Source organism: Sinocyclocheilus grahami, unplaced genomic scaffold, assembly GCF_001515645.1.
Source record: "Sinocyclocheilus grahami isolate Dianchi unplaced genomic scaffold, SAMN03320097.WGS_v1.1 scaffold978.1, whole genome shotgun sequence".
Taxonomy (NCBI): domain Eukaryota; kingdom Metazoa; phylum Chordata; class Actinopteri; order Cypriniformes; family Cyprinidae; genus Sinocyclocheilus; species Sinocyclocheilus grahami.
The window spans coordinates 272,259-295,685 of NW_015506157.1; the positions used below are offsets into that span (position 1 = coordinate 272,259).

At 39.7% G+C, this 23,427-nt stretch overlaps 1 protein-coding gene across 1 annotated transcript in view; it reads right to left on the bottom strand.

Annotated features, from left to right (window-relative positions):
* Positions 1-23,427, bottom strand: part of LOC107565058 (dystonin-like) — a 119,118-nt gene that overhangs the window by 79,407 nt on the left and 16,284 nt on the right. The window contains exons 7-29 of the mRNA XM_016250241.1: positions 21,326-21,480; positions 20,772-21,204; positions 20,409-20,537; positions 20,075-20,152; positions 19,823-19,984; positions 19,073-19,177; positions 18,128-18,223; positions 17,920-18,045; positions 15,411-15,563; positions 15,173-15,327; positions 14,884-15,010; positions 14,608-14,791; positions 13,528-13,685; positions 12,519-12,697; positions 12,064-12,202; positions 11,786-11,979; positions 11,511-11,673; positions 11,347-11,430; positions 11,024-11,131; positions 10,794-10,892; positions 2,918-3,064; positions 697-785; positions 464-572 (exon numbers count right to left, since the gene is read on the bottom strand). Coding sequence (XP_016105727.1) covers positions 464-572; positions 697-785; positions 2,918-3,064; positions 10,794-10,892; positions 11,024-11,131; positions 11,347-11,430; positions 11,511-11,673; positions 11,786-11,979; positions 12,064-12,202; positions 12,519-12,697; positions 13,528-13,685; positions 14,608-14,791; positions 14,884-15,010; positions 15,173-15,327; positions 15,411-15,563; positions 17,920-18,045; positions 18,128-18,223; positions 19,073-19,177; positions 19,823-19,984; positions 20,075-20,152; positions 20,409-20,537; positions 20,772-21,204; positions 21,326-21,480 — 3,372 coding nt within the window. The remainder of the gene's footprint in view (positions 1-463; positions 573-696; positions 786-2,917; positions 3,065-10,793; positions 10,893-11,023; positions 11,132-11,346; positions 11,431-11,510; positions 11,674-11,785; positions 11,980-12,063; positions 12,203-12,518; positions 12,698-13,527; positions 13,686-14,607; positions 14,792-14,883; positions 15,011-15,172; positions 15,328-15,410; positions 15,564-17,919; positions 18,046-18,127; positions 18,224-19,072; positions 19,178-19,822; positions 19,985-20,074; positions 20,153-20,408; positions 20,538-20,771; positions 21,205-21,325; positions 21,481-23,427) is intronic.

Below are 23,427 nucleotides of genomic sequence, written 5' to 3' on the forward strand. Positions count from 1 at the left end.
CTAGCTCGTGTGCAACAGTGCAAGTCATCAGCAAGAGAAATGGCACACAATAAAAGCTTACATGCATCTGTGAACAGAACTCTTAGTATTTTGTAGAACAACACTGTTAGAGAAAACTCGCTGGGCATTATGTTATTATCTGCAGTGTGCTGAACCCCATGTAGACAAAAAGAATGTCCTCAGGGTTTGCTGTGAAGAAAGAGTGAAAGTGGCTGGCATGCAATGTATGTTTACAGCATACTCAGTTGACCATGAAGTTTTCAATTACACACAAAGTCTTTCTTCATCTTCGCAATGGTGGGATTAAAGGGTTAAAGTGGCTCAGATCTTACCATGCTATATATTTCAAGCTGCCAAAACAAAGGCTAGTCATGCCGTTGGAGAAAGTGTTTACACTTCACACACAATAACCACCATATATAACCAGCATTGGGTTGCCATTGGCAGAATATCTTTATCTCACCTGATCGGCTGAGGAAGCTGCATCTGCACACTGTTGAGAGAGCTCGCTGTAGGCCTGATGAAGACATTTCAGCTGTTCTTTTGCTTCTTGCTTTTCTTCTTCAGTCATTCTGGTGAAAGAAAACATTTCACAAAATCAATTCACAAGACACGCAAGCACATGCAAAGAAACAATGCTATTAGAGCCGCCATTCATTCTCAGTGAATGCTTTCCCTTCCGTGGACATAACATACTTGTCACAGTGTTTGGTTAGCATCAGCTGGGTAGTTCTCAATGCTTCTCCAATTTGTTCCTTCTTTGTCACCATCTCCTCCAGTGACATCTATAATAAAACATAGGAAGTCAATAAAACTTTACAAGCACAGTGTTTAGTAAATCACAACTAGGTTGAGATGACTTTGAAAACCACTTCATCCAACATCTACTGTAGGCCATTTAACCATTGGAACTCCGATAAATGTTTGCTAAACAACCATTAGCCATACAATTTGCAGAAAATGTGGGCATATGATACTATTGAACATCTGAAAACAAATTCCATGATTTGATCTTATATATCTTTTTGGATCCAAAGGTCCATGACCGCACTTCAACTAAAACAGTAAAAGAAACAAAGTTAAAACAAGAAGGTATTGTAATTCCCATCTATACATCTGTCCATTTTCCAAACTGACTTATCCTCTGTAGGGTCAGTGGGATGCTGAAGCCTATCCCAGCATCTCAGACCACAGGTGGGGGAAAATTGTGGAATTCATTGGAGTTCCCAAACAGAAAATGTAGTGTCTCCAATTCACTTATTCTGCATGCCTTTGTGTTGTAGGAGAAACCAGAGCACCCAGTCAAGGAGAACATGGAAACTCCACACAGAAATACCTCCTGACACAGCCGGGAATTGAACTAGGGACCTTCTTGTTGTGAAGTGACAGTGCTACCCACTAAGCCACCTCGATATTCAAAGTTATTAAGTAATCAGTTATAGATAACTAATCAAGTTTGTGACCATGTGAACTGCCTTGTACAAAAGTTACTGGTGCCACTGAAGCATAAAATGCTCTTAGAACAAATCATGCTAAATGACATGATCATCAGGTTCTACATACACTTATGGAGTTTGTGATGTTAAAGTGATGTTCATGTCATTTTTTTCCGTTATACTTTCCAGTCAAATTGTTAGGCCGATAATATGTTTGTAATAAACAGAAAATGCAACATACAAGCATTTCCACAAGTGGCCTCAGACTTGTGGATCCCACTGTATTTTTAAAGATATGTTGCCATGTTTATATAAACATCACGATTAAGTTCTAAAGCGTTTGTTTGGAGAAGTACATGGAAGAAGGTCTGTCATTAGGGACACTGTAGATGGATGAATGGTCATTCAGACACAACTTTCTAATTTGGGAAACGGTTTATTTTACATGGCATGTTAACTGTTCTCTGCTTTGGGTCAGTCGACAGAACATTTACCACCTAAATTACTTGGCTACGACAACCAAGCAGCACTCCAAAATGAGTGGTGTGCAGGACTGTGTTTGATGAAATGTAGAGATATAACAGCATCACTAAAGCAAGAAATTCTGTAACCACCAAAGAATGCAATGATTTAATGCCCAGTGTAATTTGTACAGTTTATCACACTGTACATTTAATGTATGCTGTGGATGTATTTGATTGAGTCATGTATGTGCTTGTGGATACAATTGATTGGATTATCATTGTTGTCTCTTGTGTAACAGTGAAAAATAGGAAGTGACCTGAAGACTGGTTCAGATGTGATCTAACGAAATAGTGATTATTGTGAATATATAAATTACTACTTGCAATACATGGATAGATACTTTATGGGTAAATACTTTCTGTGAAATGTGGGTGGATAACAGAAGAAGGTAACAAGTATGTGAACAACACAAACATATGAAGAGATGCAAAATAATCTTTATTCAGAAACATAACAATGGAAATGTGTATGTTCTGATGTGTTTGACATTAGCAAATTTTGGAAATGATGAAAGCAATTCCCTGAAATGCTCACTATGTTACCAAGACGCTGACATTTAACAGCTACAGCTACAGATGAATTAAAGGTATAGTTCACGCAAAAACGAAAATTAGCCCGCATGGATTTGCTACAGGAGGCCTTTATTCACCCCCCGGAGCCATGTGAGGCACGTTTTATGATGGATGCACACACTTTATTTATTGTGTTTTGGACTGTTGAACAGAAACACCCGCCCACTGCAATGATAGAGCTTAGAAGTGCCAGGACAATTTTTAATATAACTCTGATTGGATTCCTCTGAAAGAAGAAAGTCATATACACCTAGGATGGCTTGACGGTGAGTAAAACACAGGCTCATTTTTGGGTGAACAAACCCTTTAACCTGTAAGATCCTAAGCTGAAGACCTGTTGAACAAAACAATGAAAAAAACAATCAGGTAGTTTGACTTGTTTACCTGGGGCTTACTAGTGCTCTCAGTGCTGGGTTTGCCATCACTTTGAGCCTTTGCATCTTTGTTCAGATTTGTTTTCATACTGGACATCCAATTTAACAACTTGTTAACCTTATCGCCATGCTCTTTCTTCTCATCATCAACAGACCTCTAAAATCATTGGGAGAAAAATTGTAGGGTGGATTAGAAAACAATGTAAAACATTCACAATTAGCTTATTAAATTCTATGTTTGAATAGAATATACAACAAGAAATCAGCAGGTCTTAAGCTCCCAGTCATTTTATGTGGAAGCATGCTTGGCAATAAATTAAAAATGCCATTGAAAAGAAATAAATGGATCACAAGATATGAGACATTTTTAAATAATATCTTACAGTAGAAAAAAATCCCATATTTAAAGACTCCCATTTTCACCATTATGACTTATATATTTTTCAGGATAACAATATATTCTTCTATGTTTGATAAAGCTAAATGAAAATAAACTATCCAATCAATTTCTTTTTCCGCCATTCATAAAACATTCACCAAAAATGACCTGATTTTATATTTTAGACACTGTCCAGAACCATATCAGAAGTGCCGATAGGTCCAGAAGTATTGGAAGGATGAAGTATTGCCAGTACTATGGGGTTTTGTTGCTTCAAGAAGGACGAACCCAGTGTGGCTGTCAAAGACACTCTTTTCTAGAGCTTCCTTGAAAGACATTTTTCGCTTGGTTTTGGGGCAGGTGATGCATTTTGAATGAGAGTTGTCATGCTGAAGATGCACAGCAGTTGCTTTGTCGATCAAGCAATTCTGTATCGCATGCTCCAAAGAGACTCTCTCTTGGTTGACTGGGTTAATGAGCCCACCAGTCGCCAGTTGAAACTCAAAACACTTCACTCCAACATCTTTCGGGAAAAGGTTCTCTTGCATCGCCTGAGCCACAGTCAAAGTCTTTCCATTCTGAGGGTGAATGATACCATAGTAGGCTTGCTCACATTGCTGGAGCTGTCTGGCAAAACCTTCATCCAAGAGTCCTCGATGTTGAGCTTCTTTAATCAGAACCCTTTCTCCAGATGCTGGATCACAGATGCCTCCAGTGCAAGCCTGGGCTTCTAGCAACCTCAGCGTGGTGAGTCGGTCCACAAGGTTCTGCTGGTGTCCTTTGAAAACCGGGAGTCGTTTCTTCAAAGACACATCCCAAAGTCCTGCGACGGGACTGTTTGGGACTTTAAAGACAACTCTTCTGGAAATCAAAAGATCAGCGAGCTCAGCATTACTGAGCTGCTCACTCCGGTAGCTGTTGAGCTCCTCCATTTGGAGAATTTTCAGACTAAGAGCATTTTCAATGCAAAGCTGCCGCCCACTCTTATGGTCTGTTAGGATGTGTAGAAGGTTCCTACTTGAGTCCATGATTGTTATCTCCTGCCATTCGCTCTCTTGTTGTGAGAGAAATAGGTAGGTTCTCTTGTCAATGTGGCCAGCCTTATATGCTTCGTAAGCTGACATTTTCGCACCATTAGAAGTGTCGATGACTGATATCCTGTGTTTGCTGGATGGTGAGAGGGTGTACAGATGCTGGTCACCAAAAGGAAGAAGATACACTCCACCGTTGACATCATACACACAGATTCTGAGCAGTTCGCTATAGTACGCCTTCTGCCCTGTTTCTGGGAAGTGAAAATCTTTTGGGTTGCTGACTGGATCGTAGAGACTTTGAAATGTGGCTTGATTTATGAGCCCCTGCTCTAGCGCACCATCCATGGGAACCCTACATCCAATCAATGGGTGAATCAACCCTCCAGTAGTGATCTGTGTTTCTATTAATGCTTTTCCTCGATGCCTGTCTATAATTCTCTCCTCCATAGCTTGAAACACTGAAAGAATCTTCCCAGCATGAGTATAACCACTGACTGCTTTGTAAGCTTCAGTTATTTTATCCTTGAGATCCCCAGTAATGATATCTTTCTCAAAAGCATCTGACGGTGAGTACGCTTCACCTGTCATAGGATCAATGATGCATCCTGTGGCAGCTTGCGCTTCCAGAAACTCAATGGCATAGGTTTTAGATATAATTCCTCCTGCTGCAGCGTCTAGGAAGGACAGCTTTTTCTTGCTAGACTCCATGTAAACACCTGCAATTGAGGATGGTTTACCAGTGAATTGAGCAAGTGATGCCTCTATCTCCTCTATAGTAATGAGGCCTGTTTGCAACTTGAGTGCAATTTCCTGAGTAATTATTTTTGTTTTTACCAACTTTTTAATACTTATCCTTCCTCTGAGACCTTGAATTTTATTGGAAGAAGACTCCATTTTTAGCCCTTTTGATTTACTTGTCATAGGCGAGCCAGAAGCAAGATCGATGGTGGAACCAGAATCAATAATATTGAATGAAACAGTCTGGCTTTTACCAGACCTGCCTTTATCAGACACTGAGCTTTTTCTAAGTATAGTGTCAGTGATCTCACTCTGACTGTTACCAACCATTGACTGTTGGTTTGTGTGTATTTTAAAAGCATTTGAATTCTGGAGTGAAACTGAATTTGCTGGTTTCTTGGTAGCATAATCCAGCGTTGTCTCGTTGATCACTTGCACTTTGCTTTGCTTTACTTTTCGTAGCTCCTCCAGCACTTTTTCTTTTTCCAGTGTAGCTTCCTGCAAGCATGAGATCATTTATGCTATTAAAGCATGAAAATATGTCAAAATAAGTGTAGATGTCCCTTCTACACATTTATATAATTAAATTTTAATACATATATTTTATTACAGTGGGGCAAAAAAGTATTTAGTCAGCCACCAATTGTGCAAGTTCTCCCACTTAAAAAGATGAGAGAGGCCTGTAATTTTCATCATAGGTATACCTAATACATTACTTTTATACATTTATATATTTATGTAAGAAATAAGGTGAAGTGTGTCATTTCTGCATCAACAGAACTGCAACAAATAATTATTAATAGTTTCATTCTGCCCATCTCCCCCATCTTCTAATGCTTTTATTCACACAAGTGAGAAATATATGCTTGCTGCAATTAACATGGCGCTATTACTATCTGGGGTAAGCAGGTGGTAAACATAATTCTAATTAAGATTTATAGTGATCATGGCAGTAATAAATTTGCAACGTGATGATGAAATTCTGCAAAAGAACAGTCAACTATCAAATGACACTTGGGTTGGCTTGTCAGAATGTGCTTCATTTGGATGAAGTGAACACTGTTTTTTTGCACCTGTGAAAGTATGGCCGAATCCACTATAAAAAAATAGACTGAACTGTGGTATGGTTAGTGTGGAATCCAGTGCAGTTTGCTGCTGATATGAACGCAGTTGTCCTCAGTCTCAGAAATGAACTGCTATTGATGAGCTACAGTATGATTGGTCAAATTGCTCGCCTCCAGCAGAAACGGACTTCTCTAGAACTTTTGCAGACCATTAATGCTAGACAGACCAACGTACAAAAGTGAGGCAAGCAACCCTATCTACTTTTCTGCTTTGTCCAGCGTTGCTGTTACCGAACGACAAAAAAGAGTTGCCGCTTTGATGAACATGATTACCAGACCCACATGATTCTGACCCACAAAATACAGTTGCGAATAGAATACAGGGGGAGTAACTGAACTCTGGTTCGGACCAGGCAATGGAACCAAGTGTGAGAGCACCCTTACTTATAGCTCTCTCTGCACATTGTTAAAACACATCAAGAAACGACACACTTCACCTTTAATGAAAGTTTTACAAAACTGTGAATGCACTTGAAGTCGTACCTCAGAGCTCATTTTCATTTTCTTGAGCTCCTCCTCCAGGTTCCGTTTCGCTTCTTCGTACGACGCAACGATTTTCTGAGTCAGCTGAAGTTCAGTCTTTAGCTTTGCCAGCTCTTCATCTTTAGCACACTGATGACTGGCTTGTCCGAGTGCCTCCAATTCTTTTAGATGCTTCTTCTCAGAACTTTTGCAGACCATTAATGCTAGACAGACCAACGTACAAAAGTGAGGCAAGCAACCCTATCTACTTTTCTGCTTTGTCCAGCGTTGCTGTTACCGAACGACAAAAAAGAGTTGCCGCTTTGATGAACATGATTACCAGACCCACATGATTCTGACCCACAAAATACAGTTGCGAATAGAATACAGGGGGAGTAACTGAACTCTGGTTCGGACCAGGCAATGGAACCAAGTGTGAGAGCACCCTTACTTATAGCTCTCTCTGCACATTGTTAAAACACATCACTGGCCGACACACTTCACCTTTAATGAAAGTTTTACAAAACTGTGAATGCACTTGAAGTCGTACCTCAGAGCTCATTTTCATTTTCTTGAGCTCCTCCTCCAGGTTCCGTTTCGCTTCTTCGTACGACGCAACGATTTTCTGAGTCAGCTGAAGTTCAGTCTTTAGCTTTGCCAGCTCTTCATCTTTAGCACACTGATGACTGGCTTGTCCGAGTGCCTCCAATTCTTTTAGATGCTTCTTCTCAGAACTGACTGCTACCTCAAGCTTCAGATTCCTCTCCTGTAGAGACTTAATTTCACTGATGTATGAAAGAATCTGTTCCTTTAGAGATCTTGCTTCCCTTCCTGAGATGTCTAATTTTTGCTCAGTCTCTGTTAACATTTGCTTTAACTTTGATATCTCGTTGGAGCTGTCTTTGTGAATACTGTCGAGTTTAAAAATATTGGATTTTACTCTGATTTTCTCAGTTTCTAACTCAGAAATCTTTGATTTTGCTTTGAGAAGTTCAAGGTCAAGTATCCCCCTCTGCCTGTCAGATTCATCCAACTGTGTGCGTACGTTGTACAATTGCTCTTCAACCTCTTGTTTTGCTTTTGTTGCATTAGCAATTAATGTTTTCAGCTTCTCCACATCTTGAGACAGGTGCTTGTTGTCTCTCTCAGCAGTTTCCTTTAATTTCCTCTCATGCTCCAACTTTAAGCGTGATTCTTGCAGCGAAAGCTTTTGCTCCATTTCAGCCTGCACTAGCTGCAGTTGAGTCTCGTAGCCTTTCTTTTGCAAGTCGAGCTTACCTTTGAGATTGTCAAGCATCTTTTTACAGTTGTCCAACTGTTCACCAAGCTTTTGCGACATCAGCTCAGCAGCTGCTGTTTGATTTTGCTTCTGTTTAAGCTCTTCCTGGGTCTGTCTCAACTTCTGCTTCAGCTCTTGTGTTTGCAGAGTTAAACTTGTGATTCTGTCTTCTGCAGCATTCCTATCCTTCTGAAAAGTGACTAGCTCTTGTTTTAAATTCAGCACAGATTTATCTGCGCTTGAGCTCAATTCTCGCATAACAGAACTTTTCCTTTGGAGTTCTGCCTCCAGCTCTTTGAGTTTGGACTGACTTAACCTGTTTTCTTCAGTCACTCGCTGTAGCTCATCTTTTGTTCTTTTTAGAGTGGAACTAAGATCATCAAATTCACATTTTAAAACCTGTAACTTCTGGTCATCGGTTTGCTTATCCCTCTGAAGAGATGAAATGTCCTGTTTCAGGCTTACCGTGGCCTTCTCTGAACTTCCACTGATCCTACTAATCGTCTGCTTACATTTCAAAAGCTCATTTTCAAGTTCTCGAACTTTTGACAAGCTCTTTTTACCTTCAGATGACTCCCTTTGAGATTCTCCTATGGCTTTTTTTAAAGCCATGTTCAGGTTATTGATCTCGACTTTATGTTCCTGAACCTTCTGATCAGCCAGATTCCTCTCAGAGGTTCTAGAACTCAGCTCTGCTTTGAGAATCGAAATATCTTTTTCATAGTTGGTGATGGTCAACGTGAGAGACTTGATCTTCTGCTGTAACTCGGTGGTCTTTTTGGCTTCTTCGTTGTAATCTTTAAGTCTGATTTGAAGCTCATGAGATACCTGTGTTTTATTCAGAAGTTCCTCTTCAACAATTTTTACCTGAGATTTTGCACTTTCTGCCTGGGATCTGAGTATATTAATTTGCTGTTCCTTACTGTCAATCTCGATGGATGCTCTGTCAAGCTCTGCTTTGACATTTTTAATGGACCGTTCAGTCTCCATGTTAATCTTCTTGAGTTCTTCTACTTTCCTGGTAAGCTGTGTCACTTGCAAGGAACATTTCTGAAGCTCTAGTTCAAGGTTTTTGATTTTGAGTTGAGCTTCCTTCTCTGTTCTTGTCTTCAGATTGACTTCTTCTTTGGCTCTCTGCAGTTGCTCCTTCAAAACCTCTGCCTCACCTTTCAGGGTTTTAATCTTTTGGTCAGCATGTGATTTGTCCTGCTGGATTGACTCAATACTTACCTTAAGATGCCGGGTATCACTTTCCAATAACTGATTTTTTCTATTAAGTTCATTCACCCTGAATGTCATCTGCTCTACCCCAGATTGTTTGGAAGACAACTCGTCTTCCAAGCACCTTAACTTATGAGTGCTCTCCTGTTCCAAAGAGGTCCACTGTAGAAGTTTTCCTTGGTTGACTTTGAGCTGGTCTTTTAGGCCATCGACCTCTGTCTTCTGGAACAGCACTCTTTGCTCCAGAGCAGATTTGTCTCTTTGGAGAGACTTGATTTGTTCTTGATACACATAGACAGACTTTTTTAGTTCAGAAGTTTCTTGTCTCAACTCCTCTGATTTCTGTCTCATGTTGGACCTATCTGCATCCATTTCCACTTGTAGCTTCAAAAGCCTGTTGTTTGCTTCATCTAAGAGTTCTTTGAAACGCTGAGCTTTCTCCTCAGCCACAGTTTTGTGCACAATAATTGAGTTCAATTCAGACTTCAAGGACTTGATTTCAGTCTCAGCTCGCTTCTTGCCCATAATGAGCTCCTCCATTTTGCGTTGCAGGACTTCTGCCTCAGATTCAGAGTGGATTATTGAAGAACTGGTTTTAAAAGTTGCCAGTTGTTTACCATCTTTGGAGAAACCCAACACGGATTCACCTTGCATCATCCTGACTTCTGACTGGTGGGCCAGATCCATTTCCATGATTCTCACTTGGCTTAGAAGCTCTGCCTCGGCGTCTTCCTTAGCCCTAAGTTCTCGCTCTAACGTGCGACTGTGCTCCTCCAGGCCCTGGACGTCACTGTCCTTGCGACGTAAATGATCTTCCAGCTTCTTACGGGCTAATGTGCTCTCCTCTATGCTCTTTTTAAGACTGCGGAGGCTCTCTTCTAGGGAGGCCTGTTTGGCCTCTGACTGCTGAACCTGTTGTCGAGCACGATTCAACTCTTGCTCCATGGAACCCTTGCTTTTGATCACACCTTCTAGTTCAACATGATATTTCTGGGCCTCATACTCAGCCTTTGACTTCTGTAAGGTCAAATCCTCAATGGACTTTTTCTGCATCTCAAGGTCTGCCCCCAGGATGTCCATCTGCTGTTGCCTGTTGGACAGCGAAGCCTCGAGTTCCAGTACCTGGCGCCGAAGCCTGCTGATCTCCTCTTCGCTCGCAGATTTCTGCAGCTCCATGCTCTCAGTCCAGCTCAAGTACTCTGCATTTTCCAACGACTTCCTCCTCTGAAATTAAAGACACAGTCATCTTCCAGTCAACCACCTGGAAGAGAAGAGGCAGTCTTTGCCCACTTACCAACGGAAGGTTTAAAAACCACCACCATATTTGCATGTAGTCTTCAGCGTTTCCAGGATATGCTTTCCCAAGAGACAAGGTCACCAGCAATGATACAAAATACAGCCTATTTTGTATCAAAATAAATGTCCAAGCACTGAGGAACATTTTGTATTGCAGGAAACACCAATATATGTTTGTGTACATTGTTAGGGTGTATGCCATTGTTCTAATGTGTCATTGGTGAATGAAATATGTCTGGAAGCATAGTCTTGCCAAATAGCATGCAATAAAGCTAGCAATAGCACTATACTAACGCTAATCATCTCTACTGGATGAAGCATTAAAGACAGGAAAAAGTCAACAAATGTCCTACCTCATCCTCTTCCGCCCTCTTCAGTGTTTCACCTGCGAACTTCACATACTGTGTCATCAGAGTAACCAGGGCCGTGTAACGTGTACGAAGATCCATAAACTGAGGCGGCAAACAAACAAAAAAAATACTCATACGTACTCAAAAGAATGCCAATGTAAGAAAATAGCCAGTTTATGAACAAATGAACCATATGAGAATGGTTCTATTTCCTTGATTGTTTCCTCTCGTACCTCTTGCTGGATGACATCAGAGGAACTCTGCATCTTCCTTCTCTTTACTGGAGACTTATGCTGAGAGTCAACCATGGCTCTATAAGTCATCAGTTGCAGTTCATAGTCCTTAAAGAATGAAGTTAAATAACTTTCTTTTACCATATACTTAATTGCCATTTTACTATTTTAGTGTCTATTTTATTGTTTGCTTTGGGGATGAAGTATCACTAATGAGCCACACTTCCACAAAAGTACTTAATGGTACTATGGAAAACTATGTTACTGCATGATTGCAATGTTCACATACCACAGAATATTTCAAAGTGATCATTTTGTCTTACTTTCACTCCAACTGCATACTGCTCTGAATACTTCTGGCATTCCTCAATTTTGCTTTGTTTTTGCTCAATTTCTGCGACCAAAACCTAGAAATAAATCCAATGTTAGGATTTGATGCAAATAACTTCTGTACTTAAAAATAAGTACAATTTAAATTTTTTCGTACTTTTTGCTGGTTAAGGAACTCAGCCAATGCCTTGCTATCCTCAGGTTGATTCTCTTGGGCCTTGAGCTGCTTGGTTTCCATTTCTTTGCTCCATTCATCCAGGCTGTTGTACGTGTCTTTGTAGTACTTAAGTGATTTGCTGATGCCTTCCAGGTCCCGGAGTCTAAACACCATGAAAAATCAATATATCACACATTATGAAGGTAAATAAATGAGAAATGTACTTAGCGTTGCAGCACAGCATTATCTTGGGGCAAAAGCATCCACTTAATGACCTGTTTTCAATCTGAGAGTGGATGTTTTGCCATCGTTCTTTGAGCTGGTCGGCCTTCTCCTTGTGCCAATCCAAATCAAAGTCTCTCTCGTTGTGCGTTTTGAACATTCGCTCACTGACCACTCGTGCCTTCTGCAGCTCGTCCTCCAAGTCATGGAATACCTCACGCCTTTCATCGATTTCAGACCTCCATTGCTAAAAATTACGAACAAAAGTGTTAAGTCAACGATATTTAATGGCTAAGCCATCATCGAGTTAGTTACAATGAGATTTTATTACCTTAAGAGTGCTCATGACACCATCGATAGATTTGATATTAGCATTGATTGTATCCTCCTCGCACAACTTAGCTTCATAAAGCTTTACCAGAGCTTCGGCGCTCTGACTGTGTTTCACCACCAAACTCACTGTCTTTAGCCTGTGTGAAAAAGATGATCACATCAAACAAGAAATCATATAGCAGCGATTTCTAGTTGATGAAATATTTTAGTGCTGACCATAACAAGAAATGAAGACAAAGTTTAAATTTAAAGATACATTTACATTAGCCTGGTAATAGCAATCTGAAGTTTGGATAATGTTGGAATGACTAGGAAGTGCCACAAACTCACAATACTTGCATGAGCGCCTCAGAACACTTACTAAACACTAGGTCACGTCTCCAGCTAATTATTCAATAAACTCTTCTTAACACTTTCAAACACACATCATTTGAGGACAAAGTAAAGACTTACTTCTCCAGGTAGATGCAGCACATGGAGTAGACCTGGTTCGTGTTCTGAGTGAGGATGTTGAGCTCAGAGGAAAGCGTAGGGACGGATGGAGAGGCAGCTGCTTGCCTGAGGAAAACTTCACACTTCTCTCTCAGGGTCTCCAGGTCATCCTTCAACCTATCCAGCTCTACCTTCTTCTTCTGGATGAGTATGAGAAGAGAGGCCAGGCGTAACTCATTTTGCTTCGGGATCCAGATTTTACATTAAAAATGAAGTGGTGATCCAACTTGGTACCAAAAATAGTTTTTTGTACTAAACTGTAGAGGACGACTGATAGTGGATTTTGCCGATACCGATAGCTAGGTTGGACCACACTGGCCGATACTGATTAAATAACCGATTGTGTTAAAATTGATACTGAACAAAAACTAAAATAGTGCTTTATTAACAAAACCAGTACTGAACCATACTAGTAGTAGTAGTAAAAATAATAATAATAATAGTAAATGTTGAAATTAACACACTCTAACAAGGAACAATACTTACACAGCTTTCATTAATCGAAAACTATCGGCATGGATTTTTGACAATAACCGATAGTTCCAGCAATCAACTATCGGTGCCGATTAAATGGCAAAACCGATACATAGCTCGACCTCTACTAAACTGTATTATATTATATTAATTTATTATATTGTATTATATATTTTATTTATTCATTCATTCTTTCATTTATTCTTATTTTTATTCAAACCAAAAAAAATCTAAGTAGGCACACCACAGCTCCAGAGATGGAAAAATATGTATTTATGTTCATCAGTCTGATAAAGAGCGTCTAAGCTCGAAACGTCACCTGTGGTGAGAACATGAGCTCATGAGAACACATCTCTTGAGCTGGGGTGTGCCTACTTAGATTTTTTTGGGTTCAAATTTTTGTGTGGTGGAGCACCCACACTGAGCTTTTTGCCTACTGGATGTGTGCACTTGGACTGATTTTTTTTTGGGGGGGGGACATAAATTAAGATCAAACCTCCTGTTCGGTGATGCGCAGCACACACTCCTGCAGGTCATCTCTGTCTAGCGGAGTGCGGATTTTCCGGATCAGCTGTTCCTCGTGACCCTCCACCCGCATGCGGAAGTTACGCACCTCAGATATGAAGAGATTGTACACGGACTCCTCATGTTCTTCTGTTGACCACCAGAGGGCAATGCATTCAAGATGAGTACATCAATGAGACTCCATGTCCAAACAATAATCTGCAGTCTGTGCATTTGTTTGCCAGTTTCTTGGTGACAACATAATGAAAATGTAGCTAGTGGCAACACAAATAAGCCTTAACGTGCATATATTTGTAATGAGGGTTTTTGACAATTAATCTGGCCGACAATATTTCAGGACTCTATTATTAGATTACAGGCGGCAGATAGTGAACTCATGAAATCTCACAACGAGACCAACATTTGTTTGAGGAACAAAAACAAATATATATTTAAAGTGTACATAGTAATTAAAAAATAGAATTAGGTGCATTACAAATGATCAATTGTCAAACTTCTAGATTAAATTTAAATGCATATCCACAAACACTTGCTTCTCTAATGTTGATGAGGAGATCTGTGAATGGATAAAACATCAATCCTTATAATATTAACTTTCTACTTAACAGGCTTAGGAGAACACGTGTTTCTTGAGCATGTGTGCTGTATGTCTGGTTACTAAGTAATGCATTACTATATTGTGTTGATCCAAGAAAATGTAACTAATTGCATTACTTGGTAACTTTTTATAGACTGTAATGCATTATGATAACTTTTTGCATTACTTTTTGTTACCTGGGCTGGGCTTACATTTGTTTTTCAATAACAAAACACACAAAAGTATTTTTGGCAACTGTAAAGGCCCATTCACACCAAAAGGGAAAGTGCCTCTGCACTTCACTCCCGATTTCTCTCAACAGGAGACAGGAGAGGCGTAAGTGAATAAATGGGAAAACAAGGTAACTTGTGTTACTTATTTGAAAAAGTAGACTTAAAAATATATAATGCCTTACTTTACTAGTTACTCAAAAAAGTAATTTGATTACATAACTTCATGTGTACAGTAACTTGCCTCTCTCTGCAGATTTGAGGAGTTCCTCGTAGTACTCCTTACAAGCCAGAACCTCCTTTTCCAGCTGGGCACAATCAGCCACAGTGAAAACCTCCGATTCATCACTGTCCATCAGGAAGTCCTCAAAGTGGGACTGCAGGCTGCTCAGCACCTGCTCGTGATCACCTGGCAATAGCGTCTTGATCTAGGGAGGGAAATTAACATTATACTACTGTATGAACTCGCTAGGTTTTAAAACAACTTTTGTCTCAGGGAATGCAAAAACAAGATTTGTACCGAGGCAACAGTGCTTTTGCGGATGGTGCGGATGTCAGTCATCAGATAGTGCCAGGACACAACACTCTTCATGTTAATGTGAGAGTGATGCCACAGAGCCAGAGCATTCTGATACAGCTGCTCGATCCTGGTGGAGTGAGAGAAGGAAAATCAAGCATGTTACTATACAATTTAAACCCTGCAGGCTCATCTTGCTCTTCATCTGCCTCCATTTTTGCAAGACATCTCAACATCCAACCAACAACCAATGCATAGAAGCAAACCCTAGCCCTATTTTTTTTGTCTTCACCTGCTTGCCATTTCAGTGGCCTCCTTGTTGGGTGGAGGTACACTAAAGCAGACTGAAGGTACCATGGCCTCATTTCCAGATAGACTGATCACTTTCCACTTTGCCCTGTGAGAATTGCTCACTAGAACGCACTCATCTTCTTTGCTAATGGTGATCTGAGGAGAGAGGGGTCACAGAATGCATTATGGCAAACACTGCTGTAAATACGCAGGCAGCTGTTCCAGTGTGCTGAACGGACCTCTATCTGGCGGTAGTCACAGATGGATTTGACGGGTAAGGAGGTCCTGATGGGGTTCTCTGGGTTGCGGGCCTTAAGCTGAACAACGGACTTTGCCCGTCCCACTAACCCACCCACTGTGCTGCTGTATTTCAGGAGCTGTTCTTTCTCATCCTGTGAAGAAACACCAGTCCAGCCTCAGGCATGCATATACATCTACACCTTAAAACATTAATGCATGAGAATCTTAAGAAATAGAACTTGTTCGTATTTTGATTACTTCATTCTTTTAGTCTTTAAAGGGATAGTTCACCAAAAAATTTTAATTCTGTCATTAATTACTCACCCTCGTGTCGTTCCAAACCTGTAAGACCTTCGTTCATCTTCGAAACACAAATTAAGTTACAGTCTTCTGCCATTTTGGAGAGTACCCCTGAACGTAATCAGCACTGTTTACGTTCAGTGGAAAGCGTGCGCATGCTGGGGTACTCTCCAAAACTCGGGGAGAAGAATTGCTGAATAAATTATGTTTTGTTTTCTTTGCGCAGAAAAAGTATTCTTGTAGCTTCGTAAAATTACAGTCAAACCCCTGATGTCACATGGACTATTTTACTGATGTCCTTGCTACGTTTCTGGACATTGATCGTGGTAATATCCTTGCTGTCTATGGGAGGGTCAGAGAGCTCTCAGATTCCATAAAAAATATCTTAATTTGTGTTCCGAAGATGAACGAAGGTATTACGTGTTTGGAACGACATGAGGGTGAGTAATTAATGACAGAAATTTAATTTTTGAGTGAACTCAAAAATTAACCTTAAAGGAACCTTTAAGTCCCTTACGCTCCAAACCCGAATGATTGCATGAATTTATGGTGTGGTAGCAAATAGGGGTATGACGAGATCTCGTGGCACGAAATCTGACTGGTCTCGCGAGAACGTGACGATATCCTCACAAAGACCTTTCAGATATATTTGCATTACACTGGCTCGTTCACAAGTGGTGGTATGTAAGATATTTTATGTTACATCAGGCAAGTGGCCACATGATAAGCAGGAAAATTACGCAGTGTAGTCTTTATCCAGTCATAAAAACAGAATTCACAGTTGAATGTCATGGAATTTGTCAAATTTTGAATGAATTATTCAAAAGTAGGTCATTACACTTAAATCAAATCACGATATGGACTAGTATCTGTACATATTAAGCCGCAAAAAAATATGAATCCTGCATGTTCTGCCTGTCTCTGTTAATGAATGCCGCAGATGCGTGGTTTCATTTACTACACACACACTGAAGCGCGTGTCTGCCGTCTCACTAAATGAGGACGTAAACACATGAACAACATCTCCAGAACTGCTCTGAGTCACTTCATGAGCATTTTAGCATTTGATTTTGAGTAAAACCAGCGTCATATCACATACACAGAACTGTAAAGGTATTCACGGCAACCCGACAAAATAAAAGTCCGGTTTGATTTGAAGACATTGTGCCTATGACTATTTTTCAGTAGAATGTACATAGTACTACTAAAATGAAACAAACATTATTTTTTAAGGAATAATCACAAAACATTTCTTCCATGTTTTCATTTTAATAGTAAATCCCCTTTGTTTGCCAAAAAATCTTGTTTGCTTAATTTTCAATAATTAAAAGAAATGATCAATTAAATTAATATTTTATGCCTTCATTTGATAACCAGAAAAATGTAAATACACAACACAGAATTTCTGAGGAAAAAAAAATCATAAGGCTACTTTAAGAAAAAAATGTTTTATGCATTCAAATAATTAAGACAAATGCTAAAACAATAAAACATTTCATAGGGCCCTAAACATGTAATTTTTGTTAAACTTTTAATAAATTGATGTGGAAATGTATAAGTTTAATGATTTTAATTAATTAGACATGCTTTTTAATTAATAAAATGTAATTTAACTATTAAAAAGGAGTCGAGAAAAATTTAAATGGAAAAAACGGAATTAGGAAAAAAATAAAACGGAAACAGGGCCCTAACTATCCCTCAGCCCCCCAGTTTGGCAACCACTGCTTTATTCTTTTAAATTGATACATTAATCGTGTTTATTATATATTTTTTTATTAAAGTGGAAATCAGTTTACTAAACTGATAACTTGACTGACTGCTTCACTTCCACTTTAAAGGGATATTTATGTTGTTTATTATTTATTTTTATTTATACTATTTATAATTTTTGTGCAATTACTTGCCTGTCAGTTGAGTTTGTGGCAAAACATTTTGCAGTGTTTACATGTTGTTTATTACTGCATAAAATTTATTCAAATAGATGTTTAATTTCATAAAGTACAAGTTGATTTCAAAATGCACCTACTTTTTTGCATTTTATGTTTTTCAGTTGAATAAAAAACAATTTTTCCCTATATATTTCATCATTGAGGATTTCTTAAAAAAAGTCTAAAAATCTCGTCTCGTCTCGTTCTCGTGAACCCAGTCTCGTGTCTCGTCTCGTCTCATGGGATAAGTGTCTCGTCACACCCCTTGTAGCAAACTAACCATGGACTCTTGAATGAGATCCTCCAGCCGATGTAAACTGCTGTTTCGGTCGCAGCTGTACTTTCTGTGGATGGCATCTTGGAGGCTCCTAAGGTAATCCAATGACTCTTTGGCGTCGCTGAAAAACTGTAAGGAGAGTAACAGCATACCTGTAAGTCTGACATGAGTCATAAGAATCAGTTCTGCTAAAAACAGCTGCGTAACTCACGTCAAAGTAGACAGCGTTCTCTTTCAGATGTTGCTCCACACAGTGACAGAGCTGCAGTATCCAGCTCCACTGAGTCTGCATGGCTGCTCTGTATGCCTGCGTAGTGCACAGATGGAAACATACAGTTAGATTAAACAGCTAACTTTTATTTTATTTTACTATTTTATCTTCCTTTCTTCCATGGAACAAAAAATTAGAAGTTAGTGACCACAGGAACCAGTTGAGTCCTCTGCACAATCTGACTTTGCTGCAGCCTGGAATTGAACTGCTGGTTTCGTCTGGCCAGAGGAGAACTGACCCCCCGACTGAGCCTGGTTTCTCCCAAGGCTTTTTCTCCATTCTGTCACCGATGGAGTTTTGGTTCCTTGCCGCTGTCGCCTCTGGCTTGCTTAGTTGGGGACACTTCATTTCCAGCGATATCGTCGACTTGATTGCACAGATACTATTTAAACTGAACTGATCTGGATGATGACATCACTGAATTCAATGATGAACTGCCTTTAACTGTTTTCCGAATTAATGCTGTACAGTTGCTTTGAAACTATTTGTATTGTTAAAAGTGCTATATATAAATAAAGGTGACTTGACTTGCTGTGTAGTTTAATATGATGATGACAAGCTTAAATGGATGAGAATTAGGGAAGATTATTGGTAAAAAAAAAAGATGTTTGCCCAACCCTACCTACTTTCCTAATACCTTTATGATACATTTTCATTGTGTGGAAATGAGGAAATGAACAGCTTGAACATTCCGCTAAACTTCTGCATTTGTGTTTTACTTAAGAAAAAAAAAGGTTGGACCAAAGTGAATGTATAAAAACAATGATAGAATGTTTGTCTGCACTATTTCTTAAATTCTAGTTTCATGACCTTTTGTTTTATTCATGAAAATGATGGTGTTTTCAAGTTTAGAGTCAAGTGTAGTGCTGTTATGCCAGGCTGTACCTCAATGGTCAATCTGGCAGGATGGTTCTCCAGTAGGAGGCTCTCTGCCTTCTCCTGTACTGACTTGATCACCTCCTCCTTGTCATCCAGTTCTCTCATGAGATCCTGTGGAAAGACGTGGGCATATGAGGACGCTCCCGGCACAGATATCTAGCTTTCTTTCAAAAACCTGAACCTCAACATGCAAAGGCAAGTGAAGGCAATGCGATGAACACAAAATCTTGATCATGACGGATGTTGACGGTGCCATTACTGCTCCAACAGAAGAGGATGTGTTAACCGCAGGCACAGTTTAAGTTAATTTCTTGTGGCTCTTGTGGATTCTCTATAATTACCGTATGGGTGGATATTCATATTGCTAGAATGAAGCCTTAAAGCAAAACGCTTTTTATTTATCACAGCTAATGGCCAACTAGAGCTGAGTGATAAAAAAAAAATACATCTCAATATTTCTCACAGTTTTGGCCATGTACATAATGGCAAGGCAAGGCAAGTTCATTGAATAAATACACAAAGGTAATTCAAAGTGCTTTCAAAATTCAAAATTCAAATAAACAACAATAGATGCATAAGAAATAATAAAAATGTTTAAAATAATGCCTTAAATAAATAATCACCACATATTAAAATCATTGGGTTATCTGCAATGTTCCAAATAAGAAAAAAAAACAATATAAGACAAACATTAATAAATCACTAGCTCTTTTAGACTGAGCACAACATTGGTTTGATGTGGTTGAAAGGACTTACTGTATGATAATCCCTCTTCCTTGAAATGTTACTGTTTCGCTCACTCCAGTCGAAAGCCACTTCCTCTTCCTCCTTCTCATTGAGCCAGATCAGCTCCTGAGTGGCGCGGGACACAAAATCATACAGGCTGTCCAAGTGTTTCTGCCTCTCACTGGAGCATTTCTGAAAACACCAGAGAACACCAAACTGAGTTCACGCACAGTTCGTACTGAATGTGAGGTTTAAAAGCAGATCTTTACAAAGCTCCTTTACCAGCAGCCTCCTGTACTGGCTTTCTAACTTATTCAGCTTCTCAGAGTAACTCTGCTTCAGTGGCTGGGTCATCTGAATCTGTGGGAGGGACACGGGTCAGTCAGACACGTTTGTGCTTATATTTTTAAGACAATCATTTGTTGGAATACATGTCATTTAAAGGAACAGATTACCCAAACCCAATTTTGAGTTTTGATTGTTCACAGATTTTCAGCAAATAACAACTTAAATTTAGCTGTTAAAATAAAGTTAACTGTATTTAGCACTCTAAACATATTCTGGGTTTATAGTGATATTTTGTATTTATTTAAAAATATGCAATGATGTGTATTACCTCACTCATTTTGGCTTCTTTAATGCTCATCTGGAATTCTTCAATGGCTTTGTGAAAATCTTTATGAATCCCTAAATTTGATTCAACACTTGGCAGATCAGATCCCCATTCTGCTTGATCAAGCTGAACCTTACAGAGACAAAAAGTTCCGGGGAAAAAAGCATCAGATAACCAAAACTGAAAAATAGATAAATAAACCTGCATCATCGCTCAAACCATCGCACTTGGCATTTTTAATAATTCAAATCATGTAGAAAACGAGATTGTTTGTTCATAAATACAGACGACAAATGAGCAAATATACTAATTAAGAAGTGCACTAGAAGATTAAAAGATTAAAAGAATCTGAAGTCTTAAACATACCTGCATTTCCTCAACCCAGTTGAGCAGATCCTGCACAAACTTCACATTAACCTCATCCTCGGTCAAGTTGGGATCCAGGAATGAGGATTTGAGCATGGGCTTGCGGATCTGCATTTGTTTGAGCTGCTGTAGGACCCTGGGCTCCATGGTTCCTCCTCCTCTGCCGCTGAGGTAAGTCTGGACCGAGGCAGGCTGCATGCTGGGCGTCATGGCTGGGCTCATCGCAGGGCTGCCGTCTGATGTGACCAAGCCTCCGTGAGTGAGCGCAGGAGACAGTCCGGCACTGAAGTTTGGGGAAAAGTTTGAGTTCAAACTCTGCGTGATGCCAGAGATCATCATCTTGGTCTGTTCTGAGGTCAGCGTGCGTCCTTTGCTGTAGACGGTTGAACACTCTGTTCTCAAAGCCAGCAGATCGTCACGGAGGTTAGAGACCCTGAGGACCAAAGAAATCAAGGAGACTTTAGCGTTCAGAAACAGTGAAGGTGAACTATTTCTATGAATGCCTCAGTGATTTTATCTCTTTAATAATGAAGTTCAGTCAAAGACTGTCTGACCTCTGAACGAGCTGATCAGCCAAGTAGAATTTCCCATCCAGTAAAAGCTGAATATCCAGCACTTGCTGCCTCAGTAAATTCTCACACTCCAGAAGGTAACCAGCGATCTCTGCTTCATTCTGAAACTGGATTCCTGATTCCAACCGTTTCGCATCCTAGAGGATATATTCATCTTCATTAATATTTTAAGTGTAAAAAAAAAGACATTTGCCACTTCAAAACTTTTTTTAGAATAATATATATAAAAATTAATTTCTGAAGTATACTGTATCGTTTTTCCAGTAAAATATCTAAACATACATATATATATATATATATATATATATATATATATATATATATATATATATATATATGTATGTGTGTTTATGTATCTATGTATGTATGTATACATCCTTAAGTAATAATTATTGAACAAAATTAGATTTAAATTACTTTAATCAACTGGCCAACAACTGGCCTGCGTGTAAACCTCACTCAATTGTGTTTGTCACTTCCTGTGTCCCCGTAAAATAAAAGGCTTAAAAAAACATGCAAAACGGTGTTTTATGAAATTAAAAAATTGGCAGTAGTTTTCTGTAAGGGGTAGGTTTAAGTGTAGGGCGATAGAAAATACAGTTTGTACTGTATAAAAACCATTACGCCTATGGAGAGTCCCCGTAAACCACAAATGCAAGTGTGTGTGTGTGTGTGTGTGTGTGTGTGTGTGTATATATATATATATACAGTGGGTACGGAAAGTATTCAGACCCCCTTAAATTTTTCACTTTAGCCATTTGCTAAAATCATTTAAGTTAAATTTTTTTCCCTCATTAATGTACACACAGCACCCCATATTGACAGAAAAACACAGAATTGTTGACATTTTTGCAGATTTATTAAAAAAGAAAAACTGAAATATCACATGGTCCTAAGTATTTAGACCCTTTGCTGTGACACTCATATATTTAACTCAGGTGCTGTCCATTTCTTCTGATCATCCTTGAGATGGTTCTACACCTTCATTTGAGTCCAGCTGTGTTTGATTATACTGATTGGACTTGATTAGGAAAGCCACACACCTGTCTATATAAGACCTTACAGCTCACAGTGCATGTCAGAGCAAATGAGAATCATGAGGTCAAAAGAACTGCCTGAAGAGCTCAGAGACAGAATTGTGGCAAGGCACAGATCTGGCCAAGGTTACAAAAAAAAATTCTACTGCACTTAAGGTTCCCAAGAGCACAGTGGCCTCCATGCCTTAAATGGAAGACGTTTGGGATGACCAGAACCCTTCCTAGAGCTGGCCGTCCGGCCAAACTGAGCTATCAGGGGAGAAGAGCCTTGGTGACAGAGGTAAAGAAGAACCCAAAGATCACTGTGGCTGAGCGCCAGAGATGCAGTCGGGAGATGGGAGAAAGTTGTAGAAAGTCAACCATCACTGCAGCCCTCCACCAGTCGGGGCTTTATGGCAGAGTGGCCCGACGGAAGCCTCTCCTCAGTGCAAGACACATGAAAAAACACCTGAAGGACTCCAAGATGGTGAGAAATAAGATTATCTGGTCGGATGAGGCCAAGATAGAACTTTTTGGCCTTAATTCTAAGCGGTATGTGTGGAGAAAACCAGGCACTGCTCATCACCTGTCCAATACAGTCCCAACAATGAAGCATGGTGGTGGCAGCATCATGCTGTGGGGGTGTTTTTCAGCTGCAGGGACAGGACGACTGGTTGCAATCAAGGGAAAGATGAATGCGGCCAAGTACAGGGATATCCTGGACGAAAACCTTCTCCAGAGTGCTCAGGACCTCAGACTGGGCCAAAGGTTTACCTTCCAACAAGACAATGACCCTAAGCACACAGCTAAAATAACGAAGGAGTGGCTTCACAACAACTCTGTGACTGTTCTTGAATGGCCCAGCCAGAGCCCTGACTTAAACCAAATTGAGCAACTCTGGAGAGACCTAAAAATGGCTGTCCACCAACGTTTACATCCAACCTGACAGAACTGGAGAGGATCTGCAAGGAAGAATGGCAGAGGATCCCCAAATCCAGATGTGAAAAACTTGTTGCATCGTGAAAAATTTAAGGGGTCTGAATACTTTCCGTACCCACTATATATATA